General features: G+C 32.8%; 1 protein-coding gene across 1 annotated transcript in view; it reads right to left on the reverse strand.

The window, feature by feature from the left end:
* Window positions 1–19,973, reverse strand: part of MICU3 (mitochondrial calcium uptake 3) — a 76,965-nt gene that overhangs the window by 38,967 nt on the left and 18,025 nt on the right. Inside the window, exons 2-5 of the mRNA XM_019664790.1 lie at window positions 11,258–11,411; window positions 8,475–8,506; window positions 3,846–3,924; window positions 281–328 (exon numbers count right to left, since the gene is read on the reverse strand). Of these exons, the coding sequence (XP_019520335.1) occupies window positions 281–328; window positions 3,846–3,924; window positions 8,475–8,506; window positions 11,258–11,411 (313 nt within the window). The remainder of the gene's footprint in view (window positions 1–280; window positions 329–3,845; window positions 3,925–8,474; window positions 8,507–11,257; window positions 11,412–19,973) is intronic.

Below are 19,973 nucleotides of genomic sequence, written 5' to 3' on the forward strand. Positions count from 1 at the left end.
AGGCTCTCAGGTAGATTAAACCACAGGGATTGATAAATGATATTCATTTACAACTTATGAGCATTTTACTACTATACTGTAAGCCATAATATTTATAGTTTTGACTCTTGTTATGCCATGCTTACCATTTTCCGTGGGCATTTAGACATGAATTTTGCAAAACTGCATGGATAGATCTACAGTGATTTTTAATAGTAAGAGAATCTCAGAATGATTTGTTTTCCAAGATTCTGATTAAAAAAGATAATTGCATCCAGAAATATATTTAATGCGAACTTACTTGTTAAAATACATAAAAGAAAAAGATATTCTGTGTAAGAAATCACACCTAGAAAAAAAAACAGTATTAGTTATGCTATATAAAAAATATTATCTTTTCTTATCAAGTAAAATATTATTCTTATAACAGTAATAAGTAATAGTAATAATAATAATAAAGGACTTAAACTTTTAAAGAATATGTTAAATATTGTTTTAAATGAGACTAAACTGTTATTATAAATGATAGCAAAAGAAGCAATAAAATTAATTTTACTTTGTTTCACATGTTTTTGTAGAAACCCATATAAAATTCCCATTAATGATTCCAGATATAGTGGCAAAAAACATCAAAATTATAATGTTTACTCATGGCTGTAATTCTTAAACTTGTTGCTAGTTTTCAGTACACAAATCTAACAAAATAAAAAAGTTGGAAATGGTTAACACTGTGAAGTACTTAATTACCTCTTAGTAACACCTGAATAAAACATTTAGACATTCTTGCTTAGAATTTTGATTTCTGTATTACATTCAAAAGACAAAACTCTATAGTTATCCCTTTTCTGCTTTCAAGTTATTATTATTATTGACAAACTTAATGCGTCTTAAATGTAATCTAAGAAGTTTTTATTTTAATTGAATTGAATGGCTTATACTTTCTGTGTATTGCAGCCTGAGATTTCTGTAACCCCAGAGTTACAAACTTTAAAAGGAGTTTGTTTAGAGTAATTAAAAATATGCATTCTGGTACTCAAATTCTTGTTTTTGGACTATAATACACCAGACTAGAATTAATGCCTTCATTGCCTTGCCGAGTGGAGCCTGAGAAAATTAAAATCAGAAATAAGCCAATAACACTTACCCAGATATCAGATAGTCCTGATGTCTGGGAAGAGGGTATAAAAAATCCTTACATAATCAGATTGTGAACTTTAAACCTCCATTTTACCTGATGCTCTTTGAGGCTACCCTCTTTGTTACAGAACAAAGAGGAGTCACTGTCAGGCAGTTTGTCAGAAGGGAACAAGTCAGGAGGCCCTGAAAGCATTCCCTTCTTTTGTTTATACTAGAATATTGTGACCTATAGACATAGTTCTGGTTGATTGCCATGAATGTTATGGGAGAAAGATTCTAGAACCGTCAATGTATATAAAGATACAATACTTAGATTCCATAGGGATCCCTCAAAAAAAAAAAAAGGAGAACAAAAAGAAGAAAGAAAAAGAAAGCATAAATGCAGGAAGAAAAAAGGGAAATGGGATTAGGAATTGGCTGTTTCCACAATCCCAGTTTACTGGCTGTTTTTCTAATTGGTTTGGTGGAATACACCACAGAGATGTTGGTTGGTATGAAAAAGTTTAATAACTGCTATATATCTTTTATTTGATAATTAACTGAAGATTTTGTTCACTTAAGGTTACTTAACAGTGAGAGTACTGCTCATCATTTCCAATGGTAGGCACTTGTCTGTAGGACTAAATGGTCTTTAAGGTCGTGTGATTCACAGAGAAGGAAAACAAAGTGATACATGATATAATTATAATAGTAAAAATGGTTAAGGAAAAGAAAAAATACTATTAAACATAAAATGTGGATTCTTAAAGCTTTCCAAAAAAATATGGAAAACTATTACACTAACTCTTCAATTTATGTTAAGACCACTTAGGGTAAAAAATAAAATAATAAATGCTAAGCATATAGTAATGCTGCAATCTTTAGAAAAAGAGGATGCAAAGATGTTAACTAGGTTTCTTTTGAAAATTCAATTTTAAAAAATTCTAAGGGAAGTCCCTTAAAAGCATTACACTATTTAGTTCCTATATTATGATATACTACAGTTGGCTGTTATAAGTAAGACTATGTTTTAAAAAATGTTGTATACCAACTAATTTTTTGTAAAACTAAGTAACATTTTCTTATTGGGTAATATTTTAAGCAGACAAAATTCATTTGTAAATTAATCTTCAACAGTTCGAAATATTTAGCTTTAAAATTCCTCTGCCACCTAATCTCTTTTTAAAAAAGCAAGGCTCTCTGTAACTCTCTACCTAACCTAGTGGTTCTAAAACTTTTTGAGTTCATGGATTACCTAGATAATCTAATCACTATGATAGATCTGCACTGTCTTACAGGGTAGCCATTGACTATATGTGGCTATTTCAATTTAAAATAGTTAAAATTAAACAAAATTTAAAAATTTGTTCCAAAGTTACAGAATCAGCATTTCAGGTGCTTCACTAATAGCCACATTAGGCTAGTGGCTACCATATGAGACAACATAGAAACACAACATGTCTGTTACTGCAGATAGTTCTGAATAACACTGAATAGATCATCTCCCTTGAAAAAAATATGTATATAATTTAAGGAGGATTAGGAGAACCTAAATCAAACGCTTCCAGATTTAGCCCTCCCTTTAACTAAAAAGAATTTCCTTCTTCCATGAATTTATTTTTTTCAGATTATATTTGATCTAATTTGGTATTAAGGAAATATTTTTTTAAATTCACCAATTTACCTAATGTATCTGAGCTTAAAATTTTCCTGATCTTTCACCCCACTCTAAAATTTGAATGGCAATCTTTAAGACTACTTCCAGGAAAACATTTCTATGAGCTTTAAAGATACTTTGGAAGATACTTTGGCCTAGATTTCACAAAGATTTTAAAACCCTAGTTATGAAAAGCCTGCAATAAAAGATAAGGTGTCTCCTCCTTTCAGATTCCATGAGAGCCAGGTGGAAGCAATTTGAATTTCTAATTCTACTTAGATAAAACATATGGTAACTACTCCTTTAAAGTAATTGTCTTCATGCTAAATATATTTTCAAACCAATATTGGTTGAAATTGATGAAAAAGAAAAAGGTAACTATGTAATTCAGTATTTTTATTCCATCTATTCTCATACTTGAGAATATAAAAAAGTATATTTCAAAGAAACATTCCTTTTTAAGATTAAATAAACCTTAAAGATTTTACTAATTAGTTTTTGCTATAAAAATGTACAAAAAGCACACTGTAAAAGAAAATTGCAATAAGAGTCATATAATTTGATTGCAAGAAAATGTATGAATTAATGAAATAAGATATATAGATATGGATACTAGAGTATGTTGAAAGAGGTGAATTTTGCAGTGAGTGTTTTTTAAAAGAAACATGTTCAAATTGAGCAGCCAAAGATATATCCAGTAAGTTTTCCTATTGATTAAATTTAAGAAAACCTATAATTCCTTAGAAATAAAACAGACATTTGAGATCAGTATTTTTGAAAAATGCTTTCTGTGGGTAAATATAGCCTATACTTCTCAATATAGTTAAAAATGTTTTTAAATATAAAAGTTCATTTTATTGTAAAAAATTTGGGATATATAAATAATATATATAAATAGTAAAATAACAACCACCCTTAATCCCATTACTTAGAAACAATTAATATGTTGGTGTTTTTCTCTTCAGCTTTTTCTCTATGCACACATACACACATAGTTGTAAAATTATTTTTAAGTACGAGGAAATATGTATATATGAATAGTATAGTAGTATGGTGTCAATATTAACATGTGTAAGTACTAACGTTAACTTACCTCTTTCTTTAAGATTTCGAAACAGCTTTGATGATCCTTTCCAAACTGGTGGTGTTTCTGAGAGCATTTGATTTAATTCCTATGACATAAGGTATCAAAATACTGATTGATAGGTAAACCAGTGCTTATAAAATAGATAAAAAATATTTAAATGCCTATGCAAAAAAATTCTCCACTCAGAAGACCAGAGACATGGATATTTTTATCCTATTCTATACCTGTGGTTCATTCAACGACAAAACCCAATATTTGCTCACAGTCTGAACATAAAATAAATGATAAAGATGCTACATGAAATTCAATTAGAGCTACCAAAAATTTCAGATACATTTTATAATTGGAATAACATATATACGTATGATAATTAAATTAAGATAAAACAGTTTAGGTTCTGGAGTCAGTTAAAAACATTTCTTGAAAGCTACTGGAAAAAGTGGATTTCCTAATTAAGGTCGAGATGATTACCTGGCTTCATATACTGTCCTTTCTTTGTAACCCTCTTGGATTTAGGGGCCTTTGTGGTAGAAGTAAATGGACAAATGATTATATTGGGAAGGAATGAAAAGTATTTTAATAGTGACTCAAAGAATGATGACATTAGATGAAGTGGGAAGGACAGGGGTATGGAGTTATTGTGGACACTGTTTCAATTTTTTTTTTCTAATTTCAACTTACATATAAAAAAGTAAAGAACACAGACTTCAATTACTGATTATGAGGAGTCAGTTTCTTTTTTAATCAAAGTATCACTGCTAGGAGGAGGGAAAGATTTTGGAAAATTTTAAACATTTGAATCACTGCTCAGATACTATAACAATTTTGAATGTATTGTACATACTGTGTAAAAAGTGAAAATTATAATTTGATTAAATGTGAAGAAAATTATTAAAGGATTTGGTGAGATAAGTTGAAATAATCTGAAATTTAAAAATTAGTCTGCTAAGTAACACATTGAAAAAAACCCACTAGAAACCACTTCTTTGTATAAGTCTGCTTCTTGCTATCCAAGTGTGCTTCCCCAATACCAGGCATCATTACCTGGGGGCTTGTTAGCAATGCAGAATCTCAGTGCCCATCCCAGACCTACTGAACCAGAATCTGTATTTTTAACAAGATCTGCAGGTGATTTTTATGTACATTCCAGTTTGCGAAACACTTTGGACAAACCCTTCCTGATGCGGTTGTACCTAAAAACGTTCTGTGACATTTATCAACTATCGTTTTCATCACAAGGCAGAGTTGCCATGCAAATAAGGAATCCTTGGATGCCAAAAGCAGGAGAGGTATTTTCAGGGGATTTATGGACTCCCCGAAGCCCATCTGTGAATCCTGGCTTTCATTTCCTTCAGAGCATTATCTCTGCACTGCAGGTAACAGATGCCACCAGGCGATGGGTAGCAATGGCACAGAGGTAAACATTCAGGTATGAATAATGAGAAGCTGGAATATTTACTGTCTAAACAACAGTAAACTTATAAATATTTTTGTTAGAGCAAGAAATTAAAAAAACATTCTGAATGTATTTTATACACTTTAATTATACCATCTCTATTATAGAAATATTGGGCTGTCGGAAAAGTTATGACTTTTTTTTCTGTTTTTCATTGCAAAAATGCGTCATGGCTTTTCCGACAACCCAATATTAACAAACAGATGTTAATATTTTAACTGTTTCCATGTATTTGACTTAAACTCAGTTACATTTATGACCAAAGAGTCATAGCTACCTTTTATTAAGTGCCCTCTATGTGGCTGGCAATGGGCTAATACAATATCTCATTTCATTCTAATAGACTATCCTCATTATGTTTACTTACTGAGTCATGAAGATGATAAGTAACTCACCCAAGGTCACATGACTAGTGAATGGCCAGATTCCTACTGATTCTAAGCACTTTATTTTAGTAATAATTTAATTTCTTTTGGTCTAGATCATCCAGCTGACACACTGATCTTTTCTGTCTTCTGTTAACTTTAAGGACTTTTAAATTTTATTAAAATCTGTATTTCCCCTCAGGCTGGGAATCTCTCTCCACATCCAGTGCCTATCTTAGTCTCTTATATGCATATATATATATATATATATATATATATATATATATATATATATATATATTATATATACCGGCCAATCTAACTATGTTTGCCCATTTTTTTCTTATGGTGCTGATTAACTTTTCTAGATTGATTTACCAGAGTTCTATATGACTACAAGATACTTAAGCTTTTCTGTTAATATGTTGCAATTCTCCTGTCATACATCTTTTAACATTGTTGATACTGTCTTTTGGTGTGCTAAAGGTTTTGATATTTAACTTGGTAAACTTTGCCACTAACTTCCTTTGAGTTTTGCGTTGTGTCCTATCTAATAAATCCTTCCAGGCCACTCAATTTGCTTTTAATACCTCAGAATTTTTGTTTGTCAAAATAAGAACTTAATCCATCTGAAATTTGCTTTTGTGTATGGTGGTCAGTTTGAGATCTCATTTTATCTGCTCCCATGTTGGAAAGACTATTGTTCTAATACCTGAAGGCAAATCCTTTCTCCAATGATTTATAGATCTTCCCATACACGCCTGGATCTGTTTCTGGACTCTTGAGTCTGTTACTTTGGTCTAATTTAAAAATATTCTTATAAGGATATAATACTATTTTAATTATTATAATACTACAATATTATTTATCTTAATATGGAACAAGCCCAATTGTTCTCATCCCAATTTCTCCCCGCTCCTTCCTTTTTAGAGTTGTTCTGAAAATTCTGGGTCCTTACTCCTCTAAATGAATCATCTAAAAACATGATATATTTCTGTGTTTACTCATGTCTTTTAAAAAATATAATAACATCTTTTACCTTTGTTAGGTATCTAAGTATCTAATAATTTTTGTTATGTGTTTTAAGATTGTATGTTTACAATCTTAAGATTGTAAAATGTATCTTATTTGATAGTACATTTTCAAATTGCTACTGCTGGTACAGAAACATTTTATTAACTTTGGTTCACAGATGTTACATCCAGAAGCAACCTTGTTAAACTTTTACTAAATTTGAATAAAATGAAATCTATATATTTTTACATTTTTCTCTCAGTCATATTGTTTGCTGCTGTTCCAATCCTTTTTATTTTATTTTTTTCTGGTCATAGTACAAATTATAGGCTGAATTGTGTCTGCCTCAAATTCACACTTGAACTCATAACTCTTAGTGCCTCAGAATGCGACTGTATTTGGAGACAGGGCCTTTAAAGAGATAATTTAGATTATTAAATGAGGCTATTATGGTGGGCCCTAATCCAAATGACTGGTCTCATATTTAGAAGAGATTAAGACACAGACACACACAGAGGAAAGATGTGAAGACATCGGTGGGAGAAAATGGCCACCTACAAGCCAAGGAGAGAGGCCTCAGAAGAAACCAGACCTGACAACACCTTGATCTTGGATTTCCATCCTCCTGCACTGTGAAAAAATAAATTTCTGCTGTTTAAGCCACTCAGACTATTGTAGTTGTTATGGCAGCCCTAGCAAATTAATGCACTACATTAGCTTACACCTGTAGTAAAAGAGTGAGTAGTAGTTGTAATAGCAGACTATATGCATTATATCTAATTTTAAAGAGAATATCTCTAAAGTTTCACAAGTAAATAGGATGTTTGCTGTAGGCTTTTGGAGGATTCTTTTTAACTGGTTAAGGAAGTTCCCTAGATTGCTATGCTAATACTGCTTTCTCTTTTTATATTGAAGTTTATAATGTATATATAAAAGTACAAACAAGAATATATGTAAAATTTAAAGTTAGAAATTGTTAAGAAATAGAAAATAACCAGCACTTTAGAAGCCTCTTTGCATCTCTCATTGATAATATTCTCCTCCATATCCCCAGAGGTAAATACTATCTGGAGCTTTATATTTATTATTCCTTAGTTTTGCTGCCTATGAATGTATCCTTAACAATATGGTTTCATTTCCTCAGTTTTGGACTTTATATAAATGGAATTATACTTTATATTTTTTGTGTTGGTTACTTTGTCATTATGTTTCTAAGATTATCTAGTTAAAGCATTCCTATAATTCATTTCTTTTCACCATACAAATATATCATAACTTATTTGTCAATTCTACTATTGATATTGTACCATAGTCTTACATTGTATCCCATTCTTTTGGGCCATCATGAACAACCTATGGGCATTCCTGTGAACCTCTCCTGCATACAAGAAAGTTTCTCTGAGTATATACACTGGTGTGAAGTTACTGGATCATAGGATATATTCAAGTTTAACTTTACTAGGTATATTTGCATGCACTGTTGTACAATTTAAAGCCATGAGTAGAATTGCTAGGTATAGGGTATGTGTATCTTTAATTTTAGCAGGTATTGCCAAACTGTTTTCCAAAGTAGATTTACCAATTTACATTCACACATGAGAGTTACCATTGATCCACATCTTCAAATGGCACTTTGATGTGATTTAATTGGCAGAAAAATTACATATATCACATTATACAGAGTGAGAGAGAGAGAGAGAGAGAGAGAGAGAGAGAGAGAGAGAGAGAAGAGAGAGAGAGAGAAAGAGAGAGAGAGAGAGAGAAAGAGAATTTATACGTACACCAAGAGCTTTATTTTACCTGTTTGGAAAGTGACTTCCACGTTTTAGCAACTATAATAAACAAACATAAAAGAATCAGATAATATTTCATTTTATATCCAAATTCAGTAACTATGTATAACCATTATTCACAACACCAAGCTTCTATATCTAAAAGGCAAAGTTTGTTTAACCTTAACAAACTTTGATATGGATCTATGATATGATTTTGTGTCATGTATTTGTTTCATGTACTATAAACTATTTACAATAAATAATATAAGTGGACTAGGAAACACATTTTCTATAATCATTATCTTATTTTGGGGATTTCTGGATGTTAGTTAACTTACTCCATGTTAAATAGCATATAGGTTTAAAAACACAAATAATGATATTTATTAAATATTCATACTAGGATATACAATATTAACATAATTACGATTTTAAGGTGTTACCCATGATCTCTACTGTCTCAGTATCTCTGATTATAATTCAAATGTCAGGTCTCTCTAGGGTAAATGGGAAGGATGGGAGCAAAGGGAAAAAGGGATGAAGCAGAAAGCAAGTAATGTGAGATGGAGCGTCTCATCCTGTTTCCCATTCTTTTCCTCTAAGAATGTTATAGTTGAAAAAAATACCAGGGATCAGTTTCTTTTTCTGATTCCTCTTCACATCCCTGCAGATCTCAAAAACTATAATTCTTATAATATTAGAAAACTGTGAGCCATATTACTGCTGTTTCCTTTGCTCAGATTTGAACACTGTGAATAACTAATGACTGCCCAAGAATTTTCTCTGGGTTTATATGTAATTAAGTTCTATAAAACATCTGCATGAAGAACTGGTAAATATTAATTATTTCATCTACATTATAATAATGTCAACCAATAATATTTCTACATGGCAATGTGGTTATTTCTGTATAATTAACCACAGTTAATGTAAACAATAAATCAAATTGAAGATTATAAGATAGGCATTTTTTTGCTATATAACTTTTTAAAGCAATATGCCATTTTAAGATCAAAAGAAGTATGTTCTAAAATTTAGCAAACTGATTTTCATGCAGATAGATTTATTCACAAGGTAGCAACAACATCCTTTCTTTACCCAAAATAGTTTATACAAATGTGTAATCAAGTGATTAAAATCACAGGTCTATAAAGTGGAATTTAGCATTTAAACTTAATTATAATAACTGTATACATTCATTTTAAAAGACATCCTCCTTCATAATGAACAGAACAATGTAAATAATATTTATATTCTGTTGCTTTTGAAAAATAGCAGTAAGAAGAAAAATAAATGGTACAAAAGTACATGCACATGCTCTTATGCAATGTTCAGAGGCTATTTATCAAAAGAGGAAGTTAGACACACTCTTGAGTTTTGTAGGGTTTATGAGATTTCCAGGGTAAATTATTCACAAAAGACATATTCATTCTGCCGGATATGTCACCATGTTCAATATTATTAGCTTTTTTAAAATAAAGACTAAAGAGCCATTAAGATTGCTCTTCAAAGGATTTTCTGATTTTCTAAATTCCTTATTTCATATGAAGTTACTCCATATATAAATATAACTTGGGTGAAGAGGGACTTCAATTCTATTGGATATATTTTATTCCTTAAGCTATAGGTTGATGTTCATTATATTTTTAATATTTCTATGTACATCTGAAATTTTTCAATACATTTTTAAACTAAAATTAAAATAATATTTGAAGCTATATGAGAATAATCAATTACTTATTTTAGTTCTAGAAGGGAAATTCACCTTTTAGGTTCTATTTAAGTAGGTAAAATAAGAGATTTTTTTTTTATTTCAAACACAAAGTTATAGTCAACAATGAGACGTACATCTCAATTAACATTTATTTGAACTATAATTATTAAGCAAATTTTTACACAGCATATCATTTTCTTTCCTGTTGATGTCACCATAAAATTATATCAACCTTGGTTATGAGTTCAAGTGATAATGATGATAACAGCTAGCAACATTTATTAAGTGATTATTGTGTGTCAGGTACTACAATAAACATTCAATCCTCGACTGACATATTCAATCCTTAAAAAAACAACCTCATGAGGCTGTTCTTATTTTTATTTCTATAAATGTGGAAACAAAAGATTAAATAAATTAACCAAGTTCTCAAAGCTACTAAATGAATTCTGAGGTTTAGACACAAGTCTGTTTAATTTTAATATACTTATTCTACTTTTCTACCTGTGAGGCGTATTTTGTCATATACTTCATGAAAAACAGCATATTACAACAGATTGAATACAAAAGCAGATATGAGAATCCAACTGTCTTCTATTAAGTCAGACATTAAAGAGATTTGCGAGAATGTACATAATGCCAAAAAGTTTGAGAACCACTGCTCTAACGTATGGGAAGGTTACATTTAGCCTATATTTACACTGCACGAGCCATGAGAAATACAGAAGAGATAGAGGCAGAACCCTTACCCAGGTCTAACATCAAAGCCAGTCTTCTGAATTATTCTGCTCAGGGTGGATATAAGAATGGACTAGGCAGAATATGAGTCTATTATACAGATTATCAAAAGTAAGGTGGTGTTTATGTTTAATGTCCTGAGAAAGGGAGCAACAGAAAGTTTCTGAAAAGAGGAGAGATACTAGTAGGAGTTTACAAGAAATATTAATCTGGTAATGTTGTATAGCATAATGTCTTTCAAAATACCGCATTATTTGGTTAGTTCTGAAAATCTTAAACTGCTCCACACATTTACAAACAAGAGATAAGAAAAAAATCTTACAAAATTATTAAGATAATTTAAAAACTATACTTACATTTGGGCTCATCTGTTGTAACAGCCAAAATGAAATCATATGGAGACATGAATAACTGCCCTTCACATTCTATAGAAGCAAACAAACGAAATCGCCTTTCCCGAGATGTAGCATAGAGGTCCAAGTCTTCAACGTCTGTTCTGCCAACAGCAGCCTAAAGTTAAGAAAGCAAACAAATTTGAATCATGAGAAATAACATCTCCCTTAGAATATAAATACTTTTAATTATGTTAAAAATGAATTAACAAAGTAAATGAAAATTTGAAAATATTGTCTTCTGAAGAACTTAATCACTTTATAAATTATCCAGATGAATACAATGATCAAGATTTGAAAGATCCTACAATGAAAATATTAAGGGCCTGAAGATTTTAAACTGACACTTTGAAGGCCTTGTAATTTATTTCTTCAGTTTCAGCCTTGGAGAACATTACATTTCTGAGCGAGTAGTTTCTTTAAAAGGAACACTAAACACTTGCTAAATGCCTACTACGCATGTTCTATATAGGCTTATTTATTTAATTACAAGTCTATTCATTACAGTTTATTAATTTTCTGAAAGAAGAAAGTGAAATGCTGATTGATAGGCTGTTCATGGGTACCACTGAGGAAACTGTTTCATGGTAGTGTTGAGATTAGAACTCAAGTTGCTAACTCTAGATCAGGTAGTGTCATCCCACCAGTAGTTATTCTGAATTCTACCTAGGGTTAAGATGAACAGAATTAGAAGGAATGTGTATATGGGGAGAAGCAAGCCTCTTTTGTTTTCCTTAATTTCAAGACCTTTCCCTATAAATAATTTCTCACTGTTATTTTTCTCTCTGAACTAACTATAATAAATTTATTTTTTAATAAAATGATTTTTCCTGAATACAAAAGTGGCAGTTATCATATGTAATTTAAAAGACAAAATCTTAAAAATTTAGATATAATTTTTTTCAGTTTTTTGGAGGCAAAAAAATGCAGTTTATATAATACTGTCCAGAAATCTCATCTTTCTTACTTATTAATATAACAGGGCCATTTTCCCAAGTCACTAAATAATCCAGTAGACCATTTTTAATAACTGTAATATTTCATGGTAAATGTTTATAGCATAACATAATAAAAATTCCAAATGGTTGAATGTTTAGGTGATTCATAGTATTTTACCATTATAAAACAATGTTACAATGATCAACTTTGAAAATATTCAGGAAGAAGAAAACATGAATTTTAATATCAGGAAGAGGTATGAACATTCTAGGTTTACACAGCATATCTAAAAGATGAATAAGCTTCCTGAAGCAGAAGACTTGCATTCATGGAAAAGGGTAGAGATAAATTGGTAACAATTTCTGAATGCCAGACTAAAGCACTGGGATTTAATCTGACAGAACACAAATGGATTTAGGAGATTCTTAAGTGGTGCAATGAAACAAAGAAAATGGCACTTGAGAAAGATAAAGCAACCTGGTACCAGAGACAAGCTAGTTCAGCAGTATATTAATAACAATCCTCAGGTAATCCACAGGTATTAGGAAATTGTTTTGGCTCTGCCGTGGGTGAGAAGTGGACAATGAACAACTGAATGTCAATAACGGGCAATAAACTCCCTGAATACTCCTCAGGGATCAGTCTTCCGTTTTAAGTCCCCTTCGACACATATTTCCAGGGGTTTCTTCTTCTTCCCGGGGCAGGGAAACCAGTCTTGTCTGTGACCCCAGTTTACTTCCCTGCTTTCTTCTTGCGAGGCCATTTCTTTGGGCCTAGGTGGCCCCCAATCAACCATGACTCTTCTCCAGTAAATTTCCCGGAGGACCACTCGCCGCTGTTTTTGCATCACAATCTGAAGTCATGCCACAGTCTAACCTTCTGAACCACAATGTTTGCCTTTAATGTCTGTTTGCTATGACCTAATATGGACTTGATCTGTGAATTCTACTACCTGTGCTGCCATTACTGCTTATGAGGGGCCTGTGTTTTTCATCACTTCCCTTCCCTAGCAAGGTCTATCATTTGTCCCAGCATGCCAAAACAGCTAGACCACTGCAGCTGAGAATTTGATCCATCCTCTGTGAGCTAAAGCTCACAACTCCTCCTTGTCCTTAACTTATGCTAACAATCAGCTAACAAAGCCTGTTGTTCTCCCTCTAGTTTCTCACATCCACCCACTACCACTACATTTCTTTCAGCACTCACTACTTCCCTAAAAGTTTGCAGTAATGGCCCAACTGTGATTTTTGCCTCTAATCCATCCTATACTGAGAGAAAGAGAAAACAGGCAAAACTGTAGAACCATTTGTATTCTTTAACTATTTGAGAATGGGTATCAGAAGAAATCTCCCAAATAAAGGTTTTCATTAAAATTCCACTGTATGAATTCTACCCTTTGTTACCTTAGCAAAAATACACATCATTTTTGATAATAGCATTAGGTGGTGCCCACAGGTCTATTTAGCACCACCTTTAAATAAGGTCTGGGGAGGAATTTGGAAATGGTTTGTTCCCCTGGGGGAAAAATATATATAGCCTAAAAGGGGAGAATATGATTTATGTATACAAGAGATAACCAGAGCCTGGGTGCTTAAAAGGGCTTTCTGCTACTGCAGACTGAATTCGTCCATTGCCTCTGCTCAATTTAGTGTAATATATCACATTGGCACTTCTGAAATGAAACATGGACTGGTAAAAAGTGAAAACCAATCTTACCATGATATCCCATTAAACTGGCCTGATCCTAGAACAGTCTAATCATCATCAACTAGGAGAATATGGCTCATCTGGTTGGAGAATGGAATGGGATGGAGAGCACAACAGGAAATCAATACCTGGGTAGGTTTTTATAGTCTCTATTCTCTTCCACTGACTTATTTGTCTCTTGCTACTGAAATGTGTGTTTTAATTACTATAGCTCTTGGTTATGTTTTTGACATTGGGTAAAACAAGGCTCCATCTTGTTGTAAATCCTTTAAAAATATTCATGGTGATTGATATGCAATTTTCTCTTCAAAGTAAACTTTGAAATCAAAGTATCAAATTCTATTTTAAAAATCTTACTGGTATTTTCTTTGGGATGACATTGAATTTTGGCGTGATTTAGAAAGACTTGATCTTCCCCAACTGGGAACATGGATGTCTACTCAGATCTTCAACTATGTCTTTCAATAAAGTTTTGCAGTTTTCTTAATATAAATTTTAGATACTTTTGGTAGATTTGCATTTATAAATTTTATAGTTTCTATGTTACTGTGAATTGGGAATGAAACCTTTTATTCCTATTACATTTTTAATTGGTTATTTCTTGGATTCGGATGGGAAAGCTACCACTTTAGTATGTTTGCTTTGTATCCAACTAACCTTATTATATTCCTTCATTAATTTTAATAACTTTTTCTTGGACTTTCTAAGTAGATGATCACAAGTTCTTTCACAATGGTGACAATTGTATAGCTTATCCTTTTTAATATTTATATCTTGTTTTCATTGCCTTAATTACTAAAAGTCTAGATCTCTAAAAATGATGCAGAATAGTGTCAGTAATATTAAGCATTCTTGTCTTGATCTATGCTTTGACGAGAATGCTTCTAATAAATTGCCATTAAATGCAGTTTGTGATTGGTTTTGATAATTATCTTCTATCTTAAATCAGGACTGGGCTGTTTACCTGGTCTTCTTTGTTCACTGAGAATAAATGAGTTTAGAGCTAGAATTGCCCTTAGAAATAACTTAGTCCTTTTGTTTACCTTTTTACCACAACAGAAAAAAATATGAGTCCCCAAACAAAAATTAAAATGTGTTGGGCAAGTAGAAGCATAAATAAAAATCCCCTCCAAAAAACTCAAAGGGTATTGGACAAAACTCTATTATTTACATATCTTTATTAAACTATTTTTAGTTTCTAAGATGAATATTTACCATCAACTAATGAACTAATGTGAATTTATTCTTTCATTCAACAGGTAGTTGATGTGTGCCTACTATATACAAATGAATCAATTAATAAAATAATCAGTCAATTGGAAGATGACTTACTTTATCAAAAACTGTTTCAGGGAAAAATACGAATAAGCAAGCTTTGTTTAATCATGCCTCACTATTTTCAAACCTTACCATAGTCCACATGCTTCTTTTTCTACAGTTTATGAACAGACTGTTTCCTTAATTAATAATTTTTTATGTATTTTTAACTGTGGGACAGTTCTAACCAAGTTAAACTTTACGGAGTTTGGGAGGCTGACTTGGAGCAGCAGTCCATAAAGCTCAGCTGGGGATTCCGGACCTGACCTCCCAGGATCTCTAGGGGGAAGGGGCAACATCAGGACAGTAGACGACCAAATGTTAGAAGGAACTCAGACCTTGAAAAGATTCAGCTTTCCTTCTGAATTTTTCAAAGTTTGAAAAATCTAAATCTTCTGAAGTTTTAACATCACTATTATGAATATTCAGAAACAAGAATCAATAAAGGTGGAAAATGATATTCAGACCAGTTTATTTCTTAATCCTCTTGGCAGTCTTGCTTACCTATACGTGACAATGATCTTGTATCATGTTAATGTTCTGGGACTTTAAAAAAAAACACAGAAGTAAATATGCTGTGAACAGCCATTTCTCTGGAGCACACTGGCATGAATCTGTAGGTATCATCCCTGTATTACAAGGAGCAGGTTAAGTACACCTATATTCACTGGCTGATCTACTTTATTTAATACCTTTCTTTTTGCTCATCTTAATCCAATAGAACTTTTAAGTGAATTTCTAAAGCCTAGAATTAACCTAGACATCTTTTAATAGTATATACTGTCTCAGTAAATGATTTTTTGCATTACAAATTGCCGTGATAAAAATTCATCAGTAAGTATAATGTATCTAAGGCTAATCGGAATGCTAACCTGAAAACCAAAAAGCCTGAATTATATCTATGTAGTTGTTAAAACATTAACAGATAAAATGAAAATCTTTATTATCAATCCAACATAATGTACTTAAAAAATAAGCCTTTCAAAAGTGGTAAAGTATAACAGACCATTTCTAAACCGCAGGAAGGAGACTGACAGTAGTTACAGAAGTCATGTTCATTTAAGAAAAATTCTTAATAGCTTAGGTTGATAGTCAAATGAAAAAAACACACTTATTTGGGAAGTTGAGGAAGTGACAGCCTTTAAATTGTTAAGAAATATTAGAGAGAAAACGCTAGCACTTATAATGGCCTCTCTAAGAAGCTGGAGAGTAGTAGAAGCACAGATAGAGCTGAAGACTGGATTAGCTTTTAGGAAATATTCTCTCCAAAGTAAACACAGCACAAAGTTCCCACGTTCCATCTCTTCTGGAGATGCCTCTTTAAAATGGACTCTTATAAGGTGAAATTCCTTATCTACATATACTCCTGTCTTTCCTTTCTTGTTTTGTTTTGTTTTTATTATCAGCACTGAGGAAGCTCTAAAATGCAGGAAGATTGAAACATAATTTTTGTTAGGCAGTAAGTAGCACATCAAACCACGGAGTGGAACTTATTAATAATCGATGTTAAAAATTTGCTCTAATTAAAAATTCTTAGAGATTCAATATGATTAAAATTGTACCTTGAATTCATACATTCCCTGTTTTTTATATGAATCAGAGTTTTTTGTGAGAACTCTGATACTAAAATAGTGTCCTTGACTTCCTCTTTCTATAAACATCTGAGGTTGAAGCTACTTATGTACTATGTGTGGTATTTGCTTCACATCTGTGTCTGGAATCAATCTTGTCCCAAGCTAGAGGTAACCAAAGACTTTCGGGCCAAAGATTTGGGTGGTGGTGTCTGTCCTGTTCTGGGACCAGGAACTGAGTTATTGATTCCGCTCCTATAATGAGAACCCATCCTTTATTTCCCAATTGTAGTACTTGGGTTCGTACCTGTCAGACGGTGCTTGAGACCTTTTCCTGATATGCAGTTTCCCTGAACTATAAGTGCGTGCTTACCTCCCCACTCCAGCACTTGGTATTAAGGGCTATTTACCAGGTCTCCTTGATGCTTCATTCTAGACTCTCTGCTATAGAGATGTGCTAGTTATCACCACATTCAATGGTTGTCTTCTGCTGGAACTTCGTGAAACCAACTAAGCTAATTCTATCTAGCCAAAGTCTTGTCCTAACCTGTTGATAAAAACATGAATGAGTCTAATTTCACTCCATGCCTGGGATGAGCTCTGGGAACTGTAATGGTCTCTGAGCTATGGCCAGCTCCAGAAATATTTTAGATCAACTTCAGTTTTCTGCTTAGCTTTTCAATTTCTCTAGAGGTAAGCCCTGGTACCTTTGCAGTTATTTGCCAACGAGATGAATCTTTGCTCCATATCGAACTGTCTATGTGATTCTTCCACTCAGACTCTCAGGAAGGAGGCCTGCAAGAAAACTGCTGCCATGCCCTCTCTACTGTATAAAATACCACTCCAAATCAATCCTAATTAATCACATCCCTTATAATACTGTATCTTAGACTTTGAGAGCACACCTTCCCTGAGAGTCAACACTGAACCTTGGATAAGGCCTAGCTATTTCCTTTATATATCCCTATTATGTCACTTGTTCTCCTTTCCCCCTTCACACTGGGTTGCACTTACCTGTTTCCATAGTGGTCTCTGCCATTTAACCATGAATTCCTTGACAGGGGCAATATTTCTTACTTTTAAGAACTTACCCAGTGATTAACACAGTGACTGGCATATCTAAGAGGCTTGGTAAATGTTTACTGCATGAATAAATGAATAAGATAACTGGCAACTGGGTAATAAAGAGCCACAGAGATACTGAGTCTGGGTAAGGGTGCAGTTAAGGGCAACCAGAGGCGAGGCTTCTGATTCTAGGCTAGTAATTTAGACTGAGATACTCAAAGAGAATCCAAAGCTTTAGTGAGAAAGATACCACATCATAACTTAACTTCTCTCTTTTAAAAGTTGTTCACAAACATCATCTTCAAGACTAATGTTGGTGAGTTTTTTAAGTTTGGCTGTTTTAATAAGGCTTATGGGTTTCATTTTTCAGCTTAATTGTTCATTATTTTCATGGAGTAAAAATTCTGGTAAAATTAATCTCTTCTTAAGCAGGGATGTAGGCAAAAGTAACATGTGGCTTAAGTCTTGAAATTTGGAGCACTTGATTCTCAGGCACTACTCCCAAGTGAATGCAACATAAAAAAACTGAGTATTTCCTTTTTTTTTCATATTTAGATTTTAAGAGAGGTCTATGTACTTCAAATTTTAAGTAATTATAATGTTACGAGTTACATATTACTTCAGCTGGCTTCTTTCAGTTCTATATTACCATTTTTTTTTACAATAAAGAGTAATTTTTGCTTCTATAATATCTTTCCAAAAAAGATGAATGAAATTCACTAATTCTTCTAACCTTTGACTACAGGAACAAGAACAAATGGACAGTATAGCTGGTGAGAAGTCTATCAGTATATGAATTATGGAAGGCCAGAAAGTAGAGAATACAGCTTTTCAAATTGGAATAAAGATTGGGAGCTACAACATACAAGAAGGTCCTCAGTTATTGTTGGAGAAAAAGACAGGCAGAAACATGATTCAAAAGAAGACCCAATTTGGCAGATTATCCTTTTGGCTACATGGAAGATTGCACGAAGTGGCAGTAGTGAAGGGGACAAGAAGCCAGAACAGGGAGGTACAGGAGATGTAGTATATGATTTATTTGGCACAATCCTAAACCAAGTATAAGACACAGACTGTAGATTGCAGCCAGGGATACAGGTGATACACAGAGATTCAAGCGGCAGGCCAATTGGCTGAAGTCCATTATTCAAAGAAGAGATGAGTAGACCAAGTAAAGAGGAGCCTCAGTTCAGGAAGAAGAAATTAGTCCATTGGATACTGGCACAAAGTCACTGGGATATAAGATAGGGATCCCTAAGACTGGGGATTAATCACAGAAATGAGCCACATTAACCATGTCAAAAGTGGCCAATTCACCATTAATCTGAGGCAATTTATATTCTCCTGTTGGTCTTAGTGTCTATGGTGAGGCTGAACCTACAGGTGGGTGGTCAGGTGAACTCTCATAGCGGGAGAATACAGGAGATTACTCCAGCTGACAAAGTTAATTTACCCTCATCAAAAAACAATCATTTCCTCTGTCATTAGATGAATGGATAAAGATGTGTGTGTGTGTGTGTGTGTGTGTGTGTGTGTGTGCGCGCACGCGCATCCATGCGTGTGTATCCCTCTAGGTCCATTCATATTGTCACAAATGGTAGGATTTCCTTATTTTTTACTGCTGAGTAATATTCCATTATACTAAGTGAAATAAGTCAAACAGAAAGACAAATACTGCGTGATTTCACTTATATAGCTAAAAAAAAAAAATGAACAAACGAACAAAACAAAAACAGACTCAAAGAGAACAAACTGATGGTTGCCAAGGGAGAGGTGAGTAAGGATATGGGTGAAAAAGGTCAAGGGGAATACAGTTAATAATATTGTAATAACTTTGCATGGTGACAGATGGTTACTAGAATTAGTTTGGTGATCCCATCGCAAGGTATATTATAATGTCAAATCACTAGGCTATAGATCTGAAATATAATATTGTATGGTGACTATACTTTCATAGAAAAACTAAAAAGAAATAAAACATAATTTCCCTTCATAATAATCAAGGCCTTTACCAATTAATCCTTTCTTTAGTATATGAAGTAGGGTAGGCTAAATTCCTCAAATGTAATGGCTCAAATATA

This window comes from Hipposideros armiger, unplaced genomic scaffold (genome assembly GCF_001890085.2).
Source record: "Hipposideros armiger isolate ML-2016 unplaced genomic scaffold, ASM189008v1 scaffold_430, whole genome shotgun sequence".
NCBI classification, from domain to species: domain Eukaryota; kingdom Metazoa; phylum Chordata; class Mammalia; order Chiroptera; family Hipposideridae; genus Hipposideros; species Hipposideros armiger.